The sequence below is a fragment of the Leptonychotes weddellii genome, chromosome 1 (assembly GCF_054177405.1).
Source record: "Leptonychotes weddellii isolate Sample4059 chromosome 1, ASM5417740v2, whole genome shotgun sequence".
Lineage (NCBI taxonomy): Eukaryota > Metazoa > Chordata > Mammalia > Carnivora > Phocidae > Leptonychotes > Leptonychotes weddellii.
This window is the reverse complement of record NC_138369.1, coordinates 52,353,855-52,372,692: the sequence shown is the minus strand read 5'-3', so window position 1 is coordinate 52,372,692 and position 18,838 is coordinate 52,353,855. Positions and strand designations below refer to the sequence as shown.

The 18,838-nt window shown below is 40.1% G+C and overlaps 1 protein-coding gene, 1 long non-coding RNA gene and 1 pseudogene across 2 annotated transcripts in view; 1 reads left to right on the top strand and 2 right to left on the bottom strand.

The window, feature by feature from the left end:
- Window positions 1-310: 310 nt before the first annotated feature.
- Window positions 311-644, bottom strand: LOC102746894 (ubiquinol-cytochrome c reductase complex assembly factor 6 pseudogene; annotated as a pseudogene).
- A 5,036-nt stretch (window positions 645-5,680) lies between these two features.
- Window positions 5,681-12,006, bottom strand: LOC115943393 (uncharacterized). The gene is made up of 4 exons (XR_004077962.2): window positions 11,651-12,006; window positions 7,591-7,726; window positions 6,716-6,907; window positions 5,681-6,394 (listed from the first exon to the last, which is right to left on the bottom strand). It is a non-coding gene; the product is annotated as an uncharacterized LOC115943393 (long non-coding RNA).
- A 14-nt stretch (window positions 12,007-12,020) lies between these two features.
- ABHD5 (abhydrolase domain containing 5, lysophosphatidic acid acyltransferase) overlaps window positions 12,021-18,838 on the top strand; it is a 30,640-nt gene continuing 23,822 nt past the window's right edge. The window contains exon 1 of the mRNA XM_006740597.3: window positions 12,021-12,182. Coding sequence (XP_006740660.1) covers window positions 12,136-12,182 — 47 coding nt within the window. The 5' untranslated portion in view covers window positions 12,021-12,135. The remainder of the gene's footprint in view (window positions 12,183-18,838) is intronic.

The following is an 18,838-nucleotide window of genomic DNA, read 5'->3' as shown; positions in this document are numbered from 1 at the left end:
TTATAGTTAATTTATAATTCCCATTTGTCATGATAGTCAAGCTTATTCAGAGAAATAAACCAGAATTATAAGGGCAGGAAACACCGTAAATATTCTTTCTCACATGATATCCAAGATTAAGTATCTATTCAAATACATTCAAAAAGCTGATGATATGGGGGGGCGGAAAAAAAGCTGATGATACAAACTTTGGCAATTTTCAAGATACACTGGTCAATCCATAATTAAATCTCAATGCATCAATTAACACCTGGGCACCTCTTGCAGTTAGCATTGCATTAGATTTAAAGACAACCAGTTTGACTCAATAAACTTTAAAAATATATGTTCAATACTTTTAATATTATTCACAGAGTTCTTGGCAGAGTTAAGTATTTTGAGGTTTCTATTGTTGAGAAATTTGAGGTTCATGTTGTCTCTTTTTCAGTCCCAAAAGCTCCGTTTTGATTTCTCCAGGCTTTGGTGGAATTTCAGGTATTGTCAGGTCCGGCCGGTAGTACCTGTGCACCGCTTCGGCCCCGGCGCACATGGTCAGGAGGCTGGCAGCGAACATTTTCAGGTAGGTGGCCCAGGACACGCCCACGGGCATGGTTGGGGGGCGCAGAATGCACTGGCGTCCGGCCGCGGGTCCCAGAATGGTGATTTTTAAGGCAGTTTATTACAGAGAAGTCAGTAAGTTTCTCTTTATTTACTGCTCTACTGCCTCACTTTTCATTTACCTTCCCCTCCATCAACACCTCTCTAAAAACATACTGCTTCTGCTCAGGAACAGAGTATGAGTCACTAGGAAAATCTTTAGGATTTACTATTTGGCCATAGCTCCAATTCTGAGAATTCAATCAACTAGTTTAAAGTTTATTATTTTGTTCAAATCATTATGAGTAGTTGGGTAATGGTCTCTTTGTGAGCAACAGAGGGAACTGATTGCTATATGAAATTTTTACTTTTATATTTCCCAACTTGGGGATGTTTAATTATACAAATATAAAGAGGTTCTAGCACGTGCTTTTAATTTTTTTAAAGATTTATTTATTTTGGGGAGAGAGAGAAAGAGAGACACATTGAGAGAACAAGTAGGTGAGGGGTAGAGGGAGAAGCAGACTCCCTGAGGAGCAGGGAGTCCAACGTGGACAGGCTCCATCCTAGGACCCTGGGATTATGACCTGAGCCCAAGGCAGATGCTTAACCCACTGAGCCACCTAGGCACCCTAGCATGTGCTTTTAGTGTTACATATTTAACTGTGTTTTTTTGTTTTGTTTTGTTTTCAATACATTTAAAAAATTATATTAATGTAACTTTAAGTCATTTGTATTTTAAAGAAAATTTAATTTAAAACAACACTATGTTTCTTTCATAGATTCAGTGTTTTTTGATTCAAATCCTGATTTGTATGCTACTCAAAGTGCAAACACTGGTTTTGAATTAAACCTGTATTTTGAGCACTGAAGAATAATTCAAAAGGAAATATTTAATGTCTCCTTGTTTTCTTTCTTTCAAGAGAAAAAAAAGTGTTCCACTTGAGTAAAGGCTAAACTGCCATGATAATTCAAACAATTAGAAAGGAAAAGATTAAGATTTGCAGTTGTATGGCGATGGAAACATCTCATTCTGGATTTGGAAGATCCAATTGTTAACTAAACTCAGCAATCATTATTCTCTAAGTTGTTAAAATGGTTAAACATTTATATAAGGTACCTAAATTCTTTCTTGCTTTGGATTTCAACTGAGATTCTTTATATTTTATCTAGAGTGATAATTGCTTTCTTTTAATTTGTTTTCAACCAAATAAAGATAATCACAGTTATGCTGACAAGATATTCAGGAAAAAAAAAAAAAGAGGTTATAACTATATCTCTTTTAGGATTTACTATTTGACCATAACTCCAATTCTGAGAATTCAATCAACTAGTTTAAAGTTATTTTTTTCAAATCATTATGACTTAAAATTACATTAAAATAATTTTATATATATATATATCTTTACATCTATGACAGATGGGTATCTGTCATAGGTATTAATCTATTATCTTTCTATCATAATCAAAGCATAGTCTTAGTTTATTTTTAATTGAAATTCTGGGGCCTAAATCTGGAGATCATTCCTAGTTTCCTAATAGGTTGGGAGATTTGTGGTTAAGAGCCTAAACTTTTTAGCAGACTTTGGTGGTATTTTTAGATAATGTTTCTATGACTGGACCAACTGGATTTCCAAGTTTTCAGTTAGGGTGAAAAATAATCCATCTGATCCAATCCTCAGAAGTGGAGCTCGGCAAAAAGAGTGGATTCAGCATTCTTATAATTAAATGGCCCATGTAAATGACTGATTTACAAATTTAGTTAATAACTGAGGTCTCAGCGGTTTTTGGCAATGGGAACACAGCCTCTCGCTGGTGACAGTTGCTTTACGTCTTTAAATTACACCTTTGGCTAGTAGCTCAGTGGTTACTGCTCCACACTAAGAAGGCCATCAAAACTAGTCTTGTCTAATTCATAGACAGCTACATTACTCTTTTCAACTACCCTGCAATAGATGCAAATCTATCACCATTGCTAGAAACACAACTCCAGGAGAGTGCCTTAGCAACGGGGGTATGTGGTAGGATAGCTTTTTAACAACCCACTACCACCTCATGGGACAGCCAGCACCACCACACTGGGGCTATGATACAAAGAGAGAAAATTACTCTTGGTTCTTGCTACCATTTCTCTGTATAGTTGTTGGTAAGTAATAGAACCTCTCTATTCCTGACTTCCCATTTGTTTCATTAAAATAATATTAACTGTTAAGAATGATGGAAAGATCAATTGGCTTAATCAGGTAGCATTTTTAATTCCTTGCAGGTGTTACTTACACCTGAGCTGTAATTCAGTCAACAAACAGGGTTTATTTGGTCCTCACAGTGTACAGATTCCAAGATAGTTCTAAGAACTTCTGAGAATTATAAAGGAAGTAGAGAACACATCTCTATTCTCAAGGAATTATTATCCTTCAGGTGAGATAGGACCAACCGCAGTGAAAGTTGGCAGGCAGACTAGCAAAATATAACCAACTGCAGCCACTGACAAGTACTCTGATGTTTCTCCAGTGGTCTGTGACCAGACTCAGATGTGGAGAACTGGAAGCTTTGCTGGACCCCAAGGATGGAAATCAAGGCTTACAGGATGGGCTCACTACTGAGGGTATAATTATTTTGGTAAATCATTTTAGTGTAATCTCATGCTACAGTATAATTTTTGTTTGAAAGGTTTTATTGTGCAGAATAAATTTTTATGGTAAAAAAGGATAGATTCAATCTAGTAAAACTACATGTTGGTTATCATTAAAATTATCACTTTTGTTAATATACAACTTTCCCCCTCCAAAAAAAAGAATTGCACATATGTACATAAATGATGGTTTAAATGTCTAGCTTTGGGAGACTGATGAGTTAATGCAAAAGTAGCAGAGAGCAATGCATATACTGCATATGCTACTGAACTTGAAAGATATTTAATAATAACTCACTTCCTTTACTGCATGTAAAGATATTAGTCGACCCTTGAATAAATGGAGGTTAGGGGTACTGACCCCCTGCACAGTGAAAATTCATGTATAACTTTGACTCTCCCCCCAATATTTTTTAAAAGATTTTATTTGACACACACAGAGAGAGAGAGAGAGCACAAAAGCAGTGGGAGAGGCAGAGGGAGAAGCAGACTCCCTGCTAAGCAGGGAGCCCAATGTGGGGATAGATCCCAGGACCTTGGGATCATGACCTGAGCCAAAGCCAAAGCATCTGCTTAACCAACTGAGCCACCCAGCACCCCTGCCTCTTCCCAAATTTGACTATGAATAATCTATTGTTGACCAGAAGCCTTACCTATAACAAATGGTCAATTAACATATATTTTGTATGTTATATGGATTACATACTTCATTCCTAGAATAAAGTAAGCTAGAGAAAAGAAAATGTTATTAAGAAAATCATAAGAGAAAATATGTTTACAGCACTATACTGTATTAAAAAAAAAAAAAAAAATCCGCATGTAAGTGGGCCCACCCAGTTCAAGCCCGTGTTGCTTAAGGGTCAAGGGTCCACTAAATCAGAGACTATGCTAAGAGGGGAGGATAGCTAAGCAATATCATCAAATCTCAAAGGAGAAATTACCCAGACAAAAGCCCTAAACTTAGCTATTAACTGTATCTTCATCAGCACAGCTAAAAAAGTTCTCATAAATTGATTTGCAGCATCTTAATATTAAAACAAAATAAAAATCCAGAGCAGGTTATGTTGTCCAACTGATATTCGTCAAGCTCAAATATCTGTTATGGAGCTGCAAGTAATTTCTTCTGTTGCATGTCTACCTACATTGCCTGCTCCATTACTTTCTTCTAGAGTGTCCCTTCTGCAAAATTTGCTTAATCATCTGGATTGTGCTTATGTGGGGGTTCACTTTGTGGTAATCATTATGATTCATGCTGTATATCTCAACTTAAAAGAAAATAAGTCTTAGTTGAGACTCACTTTCATGAATCCTTACCACACTTGCTTGATCTTATAATCAGATCTCTAGTTTTTAAGTGCTTAAATATGCTTATGAATATCTGTGTACCATTACAGAAAGTTGTTATACCCTTGTCATCTGTTTCTTTGTGTATTTTCAGTTTACTTGAGTTTATTCACTTTCTTGTGAAACCTTCATTTCTTTGCTTGCCATCTCCTTCTTTTAAATTTAAAGTTGATTAATTAACCTAGAGTATATTATTAGTTTAGAAGGTAGAGTTTAATGATTCATCAGTTGCATAGAACACCCAGTGCTCATTATATCAAGTGCCCTCCTTAATGCCCATCACCCAGTTATCCCTTCCCCTCACCTACCTCCCCTCCAGCAACCTTCAGCTTATTTCCTAGAGTTAAGAGTCTCTTATGGTTTGTCTCCCTCTCTGATTTTGTCTTATTTTATTTTTCCCTCCCTTCCCCTATGTTCATCTGTTTTGTTTCTTAAATTCCACATGAGTGAAATCATATTGCCATCTTCTTTGTAACTCTCCTACATTAAGGTAGAGTAGGCAATGGTGCGTTGGTTAACCAGATATTAAAAAAAAAAAAAAGCCCAGATTTCAATTGCCAGTTTCTGTGGCATATATAGTCCCCAATTTCAAAGTTCCAAGGTTTCATATCCAGCTCAAAAATTCTGGAATATTTAACAATTGACTCTCATGAGCTAATAAGAGCTGGCTCGAACTGTGTAGGTAAACAATAATATTACTCCTAGTTTTGCAGTGACTTAGAACAGCATTTCCACTAACTGCTCATTCACTCATACCACCACAAAATTTTTCCAGCTGCAGGCATAGACAATCGACATATTTCAGTGTGGAATCAATGACGGGTAAAAATTGTTCCCTCTGTGCATCCCTGTAGAGCTAAAGCTAAATAAGCCAATTTGCTGAATTACTTAGAACCAAGTATTTATTGCATCACAAACAGATATTTCCCACTTGTCGGAAAATGTAATAGAGCCAAGATACCAGTTGCTGTTTGTTTTCTGCCATAAGTGCTGACTAAATGGAACGGATATTCAATAAGCTGTATTAAACCTAAGGATGCATTTTCAAAATAGTGAGAGGGCAAATCAAGAGGCAACATTAATGTCAGAGGGAATTATGGGTATGAACACTTTCTGTTACTGTATAAACCTGCCCCTGCTACAAAATGTTCAGGGGCATAAATAATGACTACATAGAAGGGTTTTGCTCTTGGAAGTTCAAACAGAAAGGCAACTGACATTTTCAATGTCAACATTTTGGAGGACATTTTCCTGATTTATGAGGATGCCTATTAGTTCAGCATGCACTGACAAGAAAAAAAAAAAAACAACCAGAAGGAAAATAAAGGTTAAAAGATTTGAAATATGGTAGGGAAAATGTTTTAAGAAACATTGATTCTACTGAAAATAAAAATCCAGGGTTCTTCTACTATAATCAAATGATATGGAAGGTAGAGGAAAGGAACACTGTGAAACTTCTCTCCCCAAATCATCATGACTTCAAATTTCCTGGGGGCAGGGGACATGCCCGGAAATTGAATGCAAGCCCCTTTACCCTCTCCTCCCTGCTCCCACCTTCAAATGTGGATGGGAGATTTGGCCCTGCTGTACTTCTGGATACTGACCCACACATCCACCTTCCCAGTGTTGGCACCACTACAAGCCATGGTGACAGAAGGGACATCATAGTGCAGTTCTCACTCTATTTCACTTGTGATCTTCTCTTTCTTTTTTTATGCATGCCTGTGCTAATCTTACCACTCATATCTGTCTTCTCCCTACCTTCAGCTTCCTTTCCTCATTTGCAGTGGTGCGTGTTGAGAGTAGACTTTCTGAGGAAAGTTTTCCTGTCATGACTGGCTCCTATAATCATAGCATAAAAACCACCAAGTTATAACCTTTTCACCTGTCAACACCTAAACCAAATGCCATGCTTATTAAATACAAATGAAAACAAGTATCACAGTTTGGCTTCCACAGGAAGCAATCTCTGAAACAGAGCTTAATGTTCAGGGAATGCCCTTGTGATCAACACCCATAGGAAGGAGGGGGTAAGTGGGACTGGGAAGAAGCTGAGCCTCAATGCAGGCTTGACAGCCTCAGCCACGGGGAGTTCTGGAGCCAAAAAGGCTCATCTGAACTGTCCCATTTTGGGTGGAAATGGTTGGTCCTTTGTATTCCTACCTCCAGCCATTATTAGATGAGTTTTCCTCTGAAGGACATGACCTTGGTGAGGTGGCTATTTGTAGGTAAGGTGTTCCCTGAAGGGACGGAAAGCTGTTCCACTGAAACTCTCACGGCAACGATGGGAATAAGTCCTTCCTTGAAGGGGGATTTGAGCACCTCTTCATGTCCACCCCTGCATATCTCCTTATCCTGAAAAATATCTACCATCACTCACACATCTTACTTCCTTCATAAGAGCACAAAAGGCTACTGAGCAATATGTCAAAAACTATTTGTGATTTCAACAAATGGTGCTGGAACAATTAGATAGCCATAGGCAATAAACAAACAACACCCCTGAACCAAACCTCTTACTTTATACAAATATTAACTCAAAATGAATCATGGACTTAATGTAAAACCGTAAAATAATGTAAAACCATAAAACTTTTAGAAAAGGACAAAGGAGAAAATCTTTGGGACCTCAGGTTAGGCAAAGAGGTCTTAGACAACATCAAAGCATAAGCACATTAAAAAATCAATACATTGGATTTCATTAGATTAAAAACTTTGTTCTGCAAAAGCCCATGTGATGAGGATGAGAACACAAGCTGCCTAAGGGAGAAAATATTTTCAGACCATATATCTGACAAAGAACTAGTATCTAGAGAACATAAAAAGTTCTTGAAACTCAACAGTTAGAAAATGGGCAAGAGACATGAACAGACATTTCATTAAAAAGGATATAAGCATGTGAAAAGACGCTCAACATCACTAGTCATCAGGGAAATGCAAATTTCAAAATATAGTGGCTTAAAACAACCACCAATTTTGTTTTTGTTTTCACCAGCCTCTGGGTCAGGAATTTAAGCTCATCTGGACACAGACTTTACCTGGTGTCGGTTGATGTCATTTACTCAGCTGCATTCGGTGGAGAGTGGGCTGGAAATCTTAGAAGTCTGGTGCTGCAGTGCTCTCCACATGGCCAGCAGAACTTCCTCACAGCATGGTAGACTCGGGGTAGTCAGACTTTCAAAAGGAATTATAAGAATTGGTAAATATTGAAGCTCTCAATCCCTTAAGTTCCAGCGGTGGAAATTGCAGCATCATTTCTGCCACGTTTTAATGGTCAAAACAAATCACAGCTCAGACTGAAGGGGAGAGAAAATAGATTCCAACTTTCAATGTGAGAAGCAGTAAAGAATTTATGACCTTCTTACTCTACCATGGGGGTGATTACTTAATTATTTGAAAAAATACTTCTCTGTGGGAAGTTTTTAAAAAATAAGTTTTTAAAAAATTCAAGCTTTAAAAAATAAATATTGAGTTGTTCAAGTTTCTTATTTTTATCTTGTCAGTTTTTGGCAAATAATGTTCTCTAAATATCTTGTCTATTTTATCTAAGTTGTCAAATTCATTGGCATAAAGCTATTTGTAATATTGCCTCCTTATCATCCTAATGTTGGTAAGATCTGCGGTCACATCCTTTTTCCAAACCTGATAGTCTTCATTCATGCTTTTTTTTTTCTTGATTAGTTAGCTAGGAGTTTATCAATTTTATTAATCTCAAAGAACCAACTTTTGGCTCATATTCCATGGATTTTGCTTTGTCTACCTATCAGTATGCTCTGGAGAGCTTTCCAAATTAGTGCATATAGATTTACCTCATTTTTATTAATTGCTGTCATGGTATTTCATATTATGGGAGTATTTAATCATGGGCATTCTTATTAATTTTGTTTCTTTTCTTTCCTTCTTTCTGTTAGAGTAACCGAAGGAAACATCCTTTTATATGTCTCTATGTGCACATGAGAAAGGCCTGATACCCAGAAATTAAATTGCTGGGTCAGAGAGTTAATTTTACATTTTCAGACAGGTAACTTCCAAACCGTTTTCCAAATGGCTGTATCAACTGGCACTCCCATGGACTGGGTAGATGTATTCCCCATTGATCCAGGTTCTTGCCAATACTTAGCACCATGAACCTTTTTCATTTATGTCATCATGGTTTGAATTTCCATTTCCTTGATCCCAGGTGAGTAGAAGCATCTTGTGCCTGTTTATGGCTTGACAGTTTTCTCTTCTGAGAAGGATTTTTAAACTCTATTTTCTACTTTTTTATTATTTAATTTTTCTTTATATATTGAAGATATTAAACATAGGTCTGTTTCAAATTTTCGCATTGTGTTTTATTATGCCTGTCTTTTTTCACACAGAGATTTGACATTTTGATGTGGTGGGATTACTCACTCCTTTCCTTTAGGGCCTGCTAAAGGATCTTTAGAATCTTGCTAGGGGAGGCCTTTCATCTGCTTCGCAAGAGTTCAACTGATATTCACTGGCTAGTCAGAGTCTCATGTCTCTGGAGGGCAATTCTACCCTGAGTTCTAGAATCCAGCCCTTAAGGGACCACACCCCTCTTCCCCCCACCCCTCTGTGGTAGAGCTCTTAATTCCCAGTCCTTCACTCCAAATTTTAACATCTATAACAACTGCCTTCTCATCAATCTCCTCCTTCCATACACATCTTGAAAACAACTTGGAACCACAGAACACCAGAAGGAATGTAGAGAATCATCCAGTTTCAAACTCTCATTTTCATAAATGAGTATAAGATCTAGACCTTACTGTCCAACATGGTAGCCATTAGCCCCATGTGGATTTTTAAATTTAAGTTAATTAAAATAAAAAATTCAGTCACACTAGACAGATTTCAAATGCTCTATAGCTACATGTAGTTCATGGCTACTTTACTGGACAGTGGGATTTAGACCATTTTCTTTTTTCTTTTTTTTTTTTTTTAAAGATTTTATTTATTTATTTGAGAGAGAGAATGAGATAGAGAGAGCATGAGAGGGGGGAGGGTCAGAGGGAGAAGCAGACTCCCCGCTGAGCAGGGAGCCCGATGCGGGACTCGATCCCAGGACTCCAGGATCATGACCTGAGCCGAAGGCAGTCGCTTAACCAACTGAGCCACCCAGGCGCCCTAGACCATTTTCATCACTGCAGAAAGTTCCAGTGGTTGCTCTAGAGCTTCGTTATTTAAAGGGTGGTGTGCAAAACCACAGGCATCACTGGGAGCTGATTAGAAATAATCTCTATTAATTAATAATTAGGCCCCATACCAGACCCACAGAATTGGAATCTGCAATTTAACAATATCTCCAAAAAGTCTGCATGCAGATTAGAGTCTGAGAAGCCCTCATCATGTGATTTTTTTTCCCCCCAAGGTCATACAGTTGGGTGTCTGGGTTCTTCCCTTGATCCAGGTATCATTTTTCCTTACTATCCCATGTCATTTTTCTTTTTTTTTTTTTTAAAGATTTTATTTATTTATTTATTGTAAAGATTGAGAGAGAGAAAGAGAGTGCCAGCACACACGAGTGGGCAGGCGGGGTGGGGAGAAGGGCAGAGGGAAAGGAAGAAAGAATCTCAGGCAGACTCCATGCTGAGAACAGAGCCCAACATGGGGCTTGGTCTCATGACCTGAGATCATGACCTGAGCCAGTATCAAGAGTTGGACGCTTAAGCAACTGAGTCACCCAAGTGCCCCTATCCCATGTCCTTATTATCTCCCTACTGTACTTACTTTCTCACTTTGTTTAATTACAACACTTTATAAGAATTTATAGGTCAGTCAGGCCATTGAAGCCCTAGAAAACCCTCCATGTCTCAGCCTCATTCTGGTTTACAAGTGCTTGCTTGGCAGACATCGGATAAAGGCCCAGATCCCTACGATGGCGTTTTCCCTAAAAAAAATCCCTGTTGGGATTAAAGCCAACCTTGGAACCAGTGGGGCACCAGGCATCAATCTGTATGGTACACTTAGTTTTGGTGATACAATGGCTGCATTTAGTTTTTTGGACTGCACAGCTCAGGAATAACATGCAGAGCAGGCCATGTACTTGCCTTAAAAGTGTCACAACCTGACTATCCGATTGGAGAGTCAAAGTAAGTGCTGGTGATCTTCCAACATAAGCATTCTCACTCAAGGTAATTGGATAGTAGGTCACCAAAAGGAAGTGGATTTGGAAATAGCACTAGGTTGTCCTAGAACTTTGGGAGATCCATTCTCAGACCTTTTTAATACATTGTTTTTCTGCTACTAAAACAGAGTGGACTCATAGTAGGCACACAGTACACAAGAATGGATGAATGATAGCGAAGGGAAGGAAAAATTCTTCTCTACCTTCAAGATCTTCCAACTGGACTTAAATTTATATGAGACAGATTAACAGAAGAAAAAAATCCAACGGTTATTACACGTACACAGAGGCCCAATAATGAAATTGAGACCTAAAGAAATGACCAAGGCAGGAAGTTTTTATACTTTTCAGACAGAGAGACAATATATCTGTGAAGAATTGACAGGATATAGAAAAGTTAACTTTGAAAGCTTCAATTAGTAAGGAATTCTAAACAGAATTTGGGCTGGGGTAGTAAATTAGTAAAAAGTAGCTAGGGTTGTTTATAAAGCCTTCTTGGCTCTAAATTTCCCATCTCTGGTGATAAGGCTGTCTCTTTACCTCCTGGTGCAGAGAGGGTACCTATCACATGGAAATTTATTTCCTGTTTTCAGGGGACAGAGGAGGGTCTGAGTGTCCTTCCTACATAGATTCTCTTAAATAACTTTTATTTAAAATAATAATTATGCCAAAATGGCACATTTGGGGGCAGCCTGCCTTTGGCCTCTACCGTAGGGAGAGGTGTAATTACAAAACCAGGCAGTATCTGATGGCTAAAAGACTTGAAAACAGGTCAAGAATGTTGACATTTATGTTAGTGAATCCCCCTCAAGAACTCTAAGTACCTAAACACTGACTTTACATCCCTCCAATATATACAGCGAGCGGGGCACACGGGAGTTGCTGGTTCTGGCCACTACTGTAACCCCAGCACGTCAGTGAATATTGACTGAAGAGTCCTGAGTCACCCTTTCCCCTTGGCTACCCACCTGGAGGGACCGGCTGGCGGAAGGCCGGAGTCCCCTCCATTGAGGCAGTTCCATTCACCAATGCAGCGTCTATCGGGATACTATCTTAGCTCTTCCAGCGAAGGTCCCAGGGTACTTCCAGAATGACTGCCTCGTGCCCAGCACTGACAGTTAATATTAGCGTTTGGTGCATTAACACGGTCATCACCGAAACCAGTTACTACCTAACAGGGCCAGGTGAGCCTTACGCGTTCCTCGGTTGACAGCCCCGCCCAGCGCCCATACACGACAGCGCCAGGCATTAGGGCGCACGCGCAGCTGGTAAACGCGGGTGGAGATAGCCGGGCACGCGCTCGCGCGCGGCCGCGCCGCCCCATCGTGCGAGGGGGAGGGCGACGCATGCGCGGGCGGCGGTGGCCTTAAGGGCGGCGGCGGCCCCCGGTGACCCAGTCGGCCTGTCAGCCGGCTTGTAGGCGCGGTCCGGGGCTCGCGCAGTGACGGCGGTCATGGCGGCGGAGGAGGAGGAGGTGGGCTCGGCGGACACCTGCGAGAGGTGAGCGCGGCCGGGACTTCGTGGGGTTCGGGATCGCGTCTTCCACGGGTTCAGGTCGGGCCGGGCGACCTCGCCGAGGATTCGTACCCCGCCTGTCCTCTCTGTCGTCCCGCCCGGCGTGAGACCGCGCTGCGCCCCGAGAGACGTCCGGGCCTGGCTCTGTCCCTGCCGGGCGCCCTTTGGCGCCGAGGCGCGGGAAGTGTGTGAATCCTACCCGGTAGCGCCAAGGGGCCGCCGCGATATTGTGTAAGCGTCTCCTCGGGGCCGGCGGCAAGGGTGGCCCGGCACCCACCCCCTGCTCGTCATCCGGGGACTCCTCGGACCCCGCCTGCCCGGGGGCGGCCGGCGGACGGTGGCCGGCCGTCCCCACACCTGCCTCGAGCCGGGGGAAACGGCTCAGTCACTCGTGCACTTCCAAGCGCGGCTTCTGTCTGCAGGTGCGCGCTGTTCTCTCTCGAGAGGACAAGAACGAATGCGCCGCCTGCGCAGAGCCTCCGGAGCCTGGAGGAAGGGGAGGCGCTTCCCTGGGGCCATAGGAGATGGAGAGCCCAAAATCACCCTGGAAAGTGCAGGAGATTAGGGGGTGTCGGGGGAAGGAGGATCCCAGCGTGAGGGAAAGGGGTTTGAGGGCGTGGGTATATGACTTTGGGTTTCAGAAAGCGTTTAATGTGTACTTAATGGAAAGAATGTTAACACGATATGGATATCAAGTTCAGAATTAATAATCTTTCAGAGATCTTCCTTTGCTTCTAAGTGTTCTGGTGTTAATGGAGAAGTGTGTGTTTGCGCCTCAGAACACATGTATGTCTAGGAAACTTTATGGAATTTGGAGGACAGATGTCCAACGTGAGAAACTTTTTGATACACAGATATACTAAGTTTAAATTATTCTCTTCCACCTGTAACTAACTTCATGCCCTTGTCAGTAGACAAATAGCAATTAATTAGTGGAAAAATTAAATTACGAATATTATTGCCGTATTTCTCAAGGCTGGTCATTTCTTTTGGAAAGTAAATAAACTTCTGTGTTTCTGTATATATGTTTAGTATTTTGACAATAATTCTACTTCAGATGTCTGGAGAAACTTGCATAGGAAGCATAACCTAAAGGATAGAAGGTAATATGGAATACCATGAAGACAGTTGTATTTGGAAGGATATGGGGTGGAGGAGGTGACAGTTTTGAAATATTAGAAACTAGGTTCTTCCCTTGAAGTTTGTTTACATTATGAATGGGTCCATTGTTTTGGTTTGTTGATGAACTTCCTTGTTGATGTTGAATGTCCTCTTATGGACATAAGTAGGAATCTAACTGGTAGCTTGTTCCCACCTAGTTTGTCATAACATTTTTTGCTCTTTCTGAAAGTGCTTTTAGGTGGACTTTTTGGTCTCCATATTGTTGTGGGACCTGGGAGTCCAGGGCATGACTGTGAAAGGAATTTGTGGATTGGGTGATGTCCACAGGTCATTGGGGACAGAGTATAAAAAATCTTTAGCAGCTGAGCAGCCATAGTCCCATGACAGAGGTGGGCCTCCTTGGTACTCTTGGCAATATATTTGAGCAATGTCCAGTGTCCATACCAGTGTAGTCTTCTGAACTGTACCAAGCAGACAAGCAAGTACCTCCTCCTGCTAGGTGCTGCCTAAATGTGTTTATATTAAATCTAAGATCAACCTGTGTGCATGGTATTACTGTCCATTTTTCATTTGCAACTGCAACTGAAAGGACTACCAGCGCCCTACTAGCAAGTGGCAGTGCTGGATTGGAGTGCCCCAGGTGTCTAGATTTAGTTTAATGTCCTCTCCCATATTTCTGGTGCTTCTCAGTAGGACTGGGATTCATTTGAGATGTTTGGTTCTTGTCTCTTTTGCTTACTCTATTGACACTTTGTTATTTAATCCTTGCATTGATACAGAGCTTATTTGTTTAAAAAAATTTGGTTAATCAACAGTGGAACTATGCCAAGAGCCAATGTAGGTTGTGGGAATACAGGTCTTGAATCAAGTTCTCTATCTTTAAGACATTTCAGGTTTAGTTGGGGAATTGACATTAACAAAGGAAACAATTATAAAATGGTCATAGGAAGGCTTTTTGGTACCTATGATTCTTGTTTTGTGACTTTCTTAGTGAAGACAGGCATGCCTGGAAGCCATTTGGCTTTCAACATCTAACCCTTTTTCATTGCAATACAGTTGAGAAAGCTAAATGTAACAAGAATAGGGAAGACTTCTGTGAATTGCTGAAAGGTTGTCCCAGAGAATGATAGAGTTGAATGATCTGTTGAGTTTAGAGGAAAGCTGTGACAGAATTGCTCAGTTGCAGAGCAGATAGTAAAATAGGCGGTTTGCAGTGCTGTGTTGGAGTTGGCTTGTACTGTCAACCATTGCTAAGTTTTCAAGAATTTTGCCAACTTTTGGCAGCTTGAAATCAGCCATGGTGGTAGTATTTACATCATGGAAATCATAAAATGCTACAAGTAAAGGATTTTTTTCTCCCCTTCACCTCCAGTGGCTTTACCAGCCACCTACTGGATTTATATTAGAATTTGACTGTAGTCCTTTGCCTTGGAGATAGGATAGTGGGTTTTGCTATTTTTAAAAGACTGCTAAGATCAGTGACTCCTCTCTATTGCCATCTCTCCTTCCCAAATCCTTGCTATCCCGACTTCTTAAAAATCACAGCATTTCTCAATGATGCATTCCAATGGGCTTTTATTTTTCTGGGTACTTATCTTTCTTGGGTCTTTTTCAGTGTTTGACATTGTAAAGATAGCTTCTCCTTATTAAAATTCTTATCAGACATTGTAGTTCTTTTTTTTAAAGATTTTATTTATTTATTTGACAGAGAGATAGACAGAAGAGCACAAGCAGAGGGAGTGGCAGAGGGAGAGGGAGAAGCAGGCTCTGCACTGAGCAGGGAACCCAATGCGAGACTCGATCCCAGGACCCTGAGATCATGACCTGAGCTGAAGGCAGACGCTTAACCATCTGAGCCACCCAGGCGCCCAGACAGACATTGTAGTTCTTAAGACATTTTGCTTCATGCCTTACTTTAGGCCAATAGTCACTTTTATTAGGTTCTATTCTTTTTCTCATTCTTTAAATGTCATAATTCTCCAAGATTCTATCTTCATCTTTCATCTGTGTTTTAATATTTTGTCTTGTTTACTTATACTCCTTGAAGCATTTTTTCTGTGGAGAGAACTGAAATCTCATCCTCATGATGGAGTCCTCTTTAGTACTCTGATGATGTTTCTAATTGTGTGCCAGATGTTTGTACCTTATTCCTCAAATGTAACATGTCCAGACTTGGATGTCATTTTCACCTTTCTTCCCCTGAACTAAACAATACAAAAAGTCCAGTTCTTCCCCTTGACTTATCTGTTTTCATTAGGGCACTTAGATTCTTCTGGTCATCCAGGTTCAGAACTGTGGCCTGATCTTTTGACTGCCCCCTTCCATCTTCATTGCCCTGAATACCAAATCTACCAAGTCCAGTAGATTCTAAGTACATCATCTTTCCATTTCCAATGTCTCCTGGGAATCACTTGGTTCTGACCCTTCATATACCCTTTTTTGGTTTATAGCAGGCTTTATTTATTTATTTTTAAAAATATTTTATTTATTTATTTGACAGAGAGAGAGTGAGAGCACGCACCAGAGCACAAGCAGGGGGAGCAGGAGCCGGAGAAGCAGGCTCCCCGCTGTGCAGGGAGCCCAATGTGGGACTAGATGTGGGGCTCGATCCCAGGACCCCGGGATAATGACCTGAGCTGAAGGCAGATGCTTAACCGACTGAGCCACCCAGGCGCCCCTATAGCAGGCTTTAGTAACCCATTTTGTTCCTGTGCTTTCAACATAGCTTATTTCGTCAGTTACTTTTCTCTCCCCAAGAGGCACAGTCTTGTTTGTAGCAGCCACATGCAGTGACTTTATTATAGGTGCTCAGCCTGACTTAAAGCCCTTTGTAGGCAGCTTGGCTCTTCTCTATCTTTGGAGTCTTATTTCCTCCCTGTGCACTGGGCTCTAGCCAAGCTTTCACTGTTTCCTAAACATGTTCCTTGCTCATCCTATTTCCCCTCATGTCTTGGTTCACATGGTTTTCTCTGAACCAAAACAGATTGTTATCTCTCTTCTCCAAAGGCCTATGGTATTTTCCTAAGCTTTCGTTGTGGCACTTACACCATGTTTTGTAATGTAGGTATTTGTTTTGTCAGCTCATTGAGGTCAAAGCTTTTGTCTTACTTAAATGTCTGGTAGAGCCTGAAGGGGCTTCATAAATAGTAAACTTCAATAAATGTTTATTGAATTAAACACTTAAATATTGTAAATTTATGCTGACACAACATTAAGATAAAAAATCTAGTTATTGATAATATATTTTGCAGCTTAGTAGCGATATTTTTTCATCCTAAGATATTCAAAGAACATCAAAAGATATATTCATAAGAAATCAAAGTTTGAATTTGACTAGGACAACAACTAAGATCATAAACTTAAGTTATATTGGGAGGTTGGGAATATGATTCTATTTCTTAATCTTGGGTGAACTAACTCATGCTTCATTGTTTTGCCTGTTCTTCAAAATGCCAGTCACAGACCAGCAAATGGAGATTTCAGTCCTGTGACAAAGACTTAACAAACGATTGTAAAGTCCCAGGATGGTCCACTTAATAAAAACAATGCTGGATAATACATTTGAGAATTACAGATGACTCTGAATGGAGTCCTTAAGGATTTGACTTATATTCTTTATGATAGCCATTCAGAAATATTATATTGTTAGGTTTTTAGTCTAACCTCATTGTTCTATAATTCTTCATTCCTGATTGTGAATCATAAAGAATTGTGTGGAAAGATGATTTTATTATTATTTTTAAAAGATTTTATTTATTTATTTGACAGAGAGAGACACAGCGAGAGAGGGAACACAAGTAGGGGGAGTGGGAGAGGGAGAAACAGGCTTCCCGCTGAGCAGGGAGCCTAATGCAGGGCTCAGTCCCTGGAATCATGACTTGAGCCGAAGGCAGATGCTTAATGACTGAGCCACCCAGGCGCCCAAGATGATTTTATTATTAAAAATTATTATTCAGTTTGAGACTTGGGATTTTTAGTTTTTATCTAGTAGATAAACTTATTTTAGAAGTTACATGAAATGCCACTTGGATTTGTTAAGCGGTATAAATCTAAAAGTACACCTGTAGTTTTCTTTAAGTATGTTTGATTCTGTGTCTGACTCCAGGATGGTTTGTTTACTGTTTGAGAGAAGGTAGGAAACAATTGGGGAAAAAATATCACCAGGACATGACTATGTGTAAAATACTGATTCTCCAACTCTGGATCTTTTAGAGTTACAGCTTAGAAATATAGGGGGTAAAAAGTTAAAGAATGTGAATTAATGTGTTAAAATATATTAGAGGGCTTGAGTTATCATTGATCTAATGGTTAGTGATAATTTGAATCATGTGAGTTATTTACTTAAAATGAAAGGGCATGATAGGATTTTCCATTACCCAGGAAAGAAGACGTTTATTTGCGAAAGTGTTGTAATGTCCAATTTGGAAGTTTTTAATCATTCATTGGTTGAGGAATTATTTCAGAAGAATATGTATATTCACACTTCTAATCAATTTGGATATTTACCAAAGGAGCAAAACCTCATAGTTTCTCTAAATGAGAGAGAATACTGTACTTTTCTCTGTTGACAGTACCAGTATAGAGATGGAGGCTATTTTAAACAAAATTGTAATGTAATGAAATCCTCTTTACTTATAACCTAATTAGAAATGTTATTTAAGTGGCCAACAGTGTGTGGAAATTGGCCAGACTTTTGTATATTTTCTTCAGAAAACTTTGAAACCTGTTTCACAATATTTATAGATTGTGCAATTCAGGTTTGGTAATACTATAGATAGTCAAATGTCTAAGAGAGCAAAACAGGGATTACCAGGAAACTTAAATGTTGATAGCAATAGGGTATAAGTACAATGTTATTTTTTTTTTTTTTAAGATTTTTATTTATTTATTTGAGAGAGAATGAGAGACAGAGAGCATGAGAGGGAGGAGGGTCAGAGGGAGAAGCAGACTCCCTGCCGAGCAGGGAGCCCGATGCGGGACTCGATCCCGGGACTCCAGGATCATGACCTGAGCCGAAGGCAGTCGCTTAACCAACTGAGCCACCCAGGCGCCCCTACAATGTTATTTTTTAAAAAAGATTAGTTAGGGATGCCTGGGTGGCTCAGGTCATGATCCTGGGGTCCTGGGATCAAGTCCTGTATTGGGCTCCTTTCTCAGCGGGGAGCCTGCTTCTCACTCTGCCTGCTGCTCCCCCAGCTTGTGCTCTCTCTCTGATAAATAAATAAAATCTTAAAAAAAAAAACAAACAGATTAGGTAGAAAGTTAAGGGAAAAAAAATCAGTGTTTTTTTTTTAAATTTTATTATGTTATGTTAGTCACCATACAATACATCATTGGTTTTTGATGTGGTGATCCACGATCCATTGTTTTCATATAACACCCAGTGCTCCATGCAGTGTGTGCCCTCCTTAATACCCATCACCCGGGCTAACCAATCCCCTCTCCTCCCTCCCTTCTAAAACCCTGTTTGTTTCTCAGAGTCCATAGTCTCTCATGGTTCATCTCTCCCTCCAATTCCC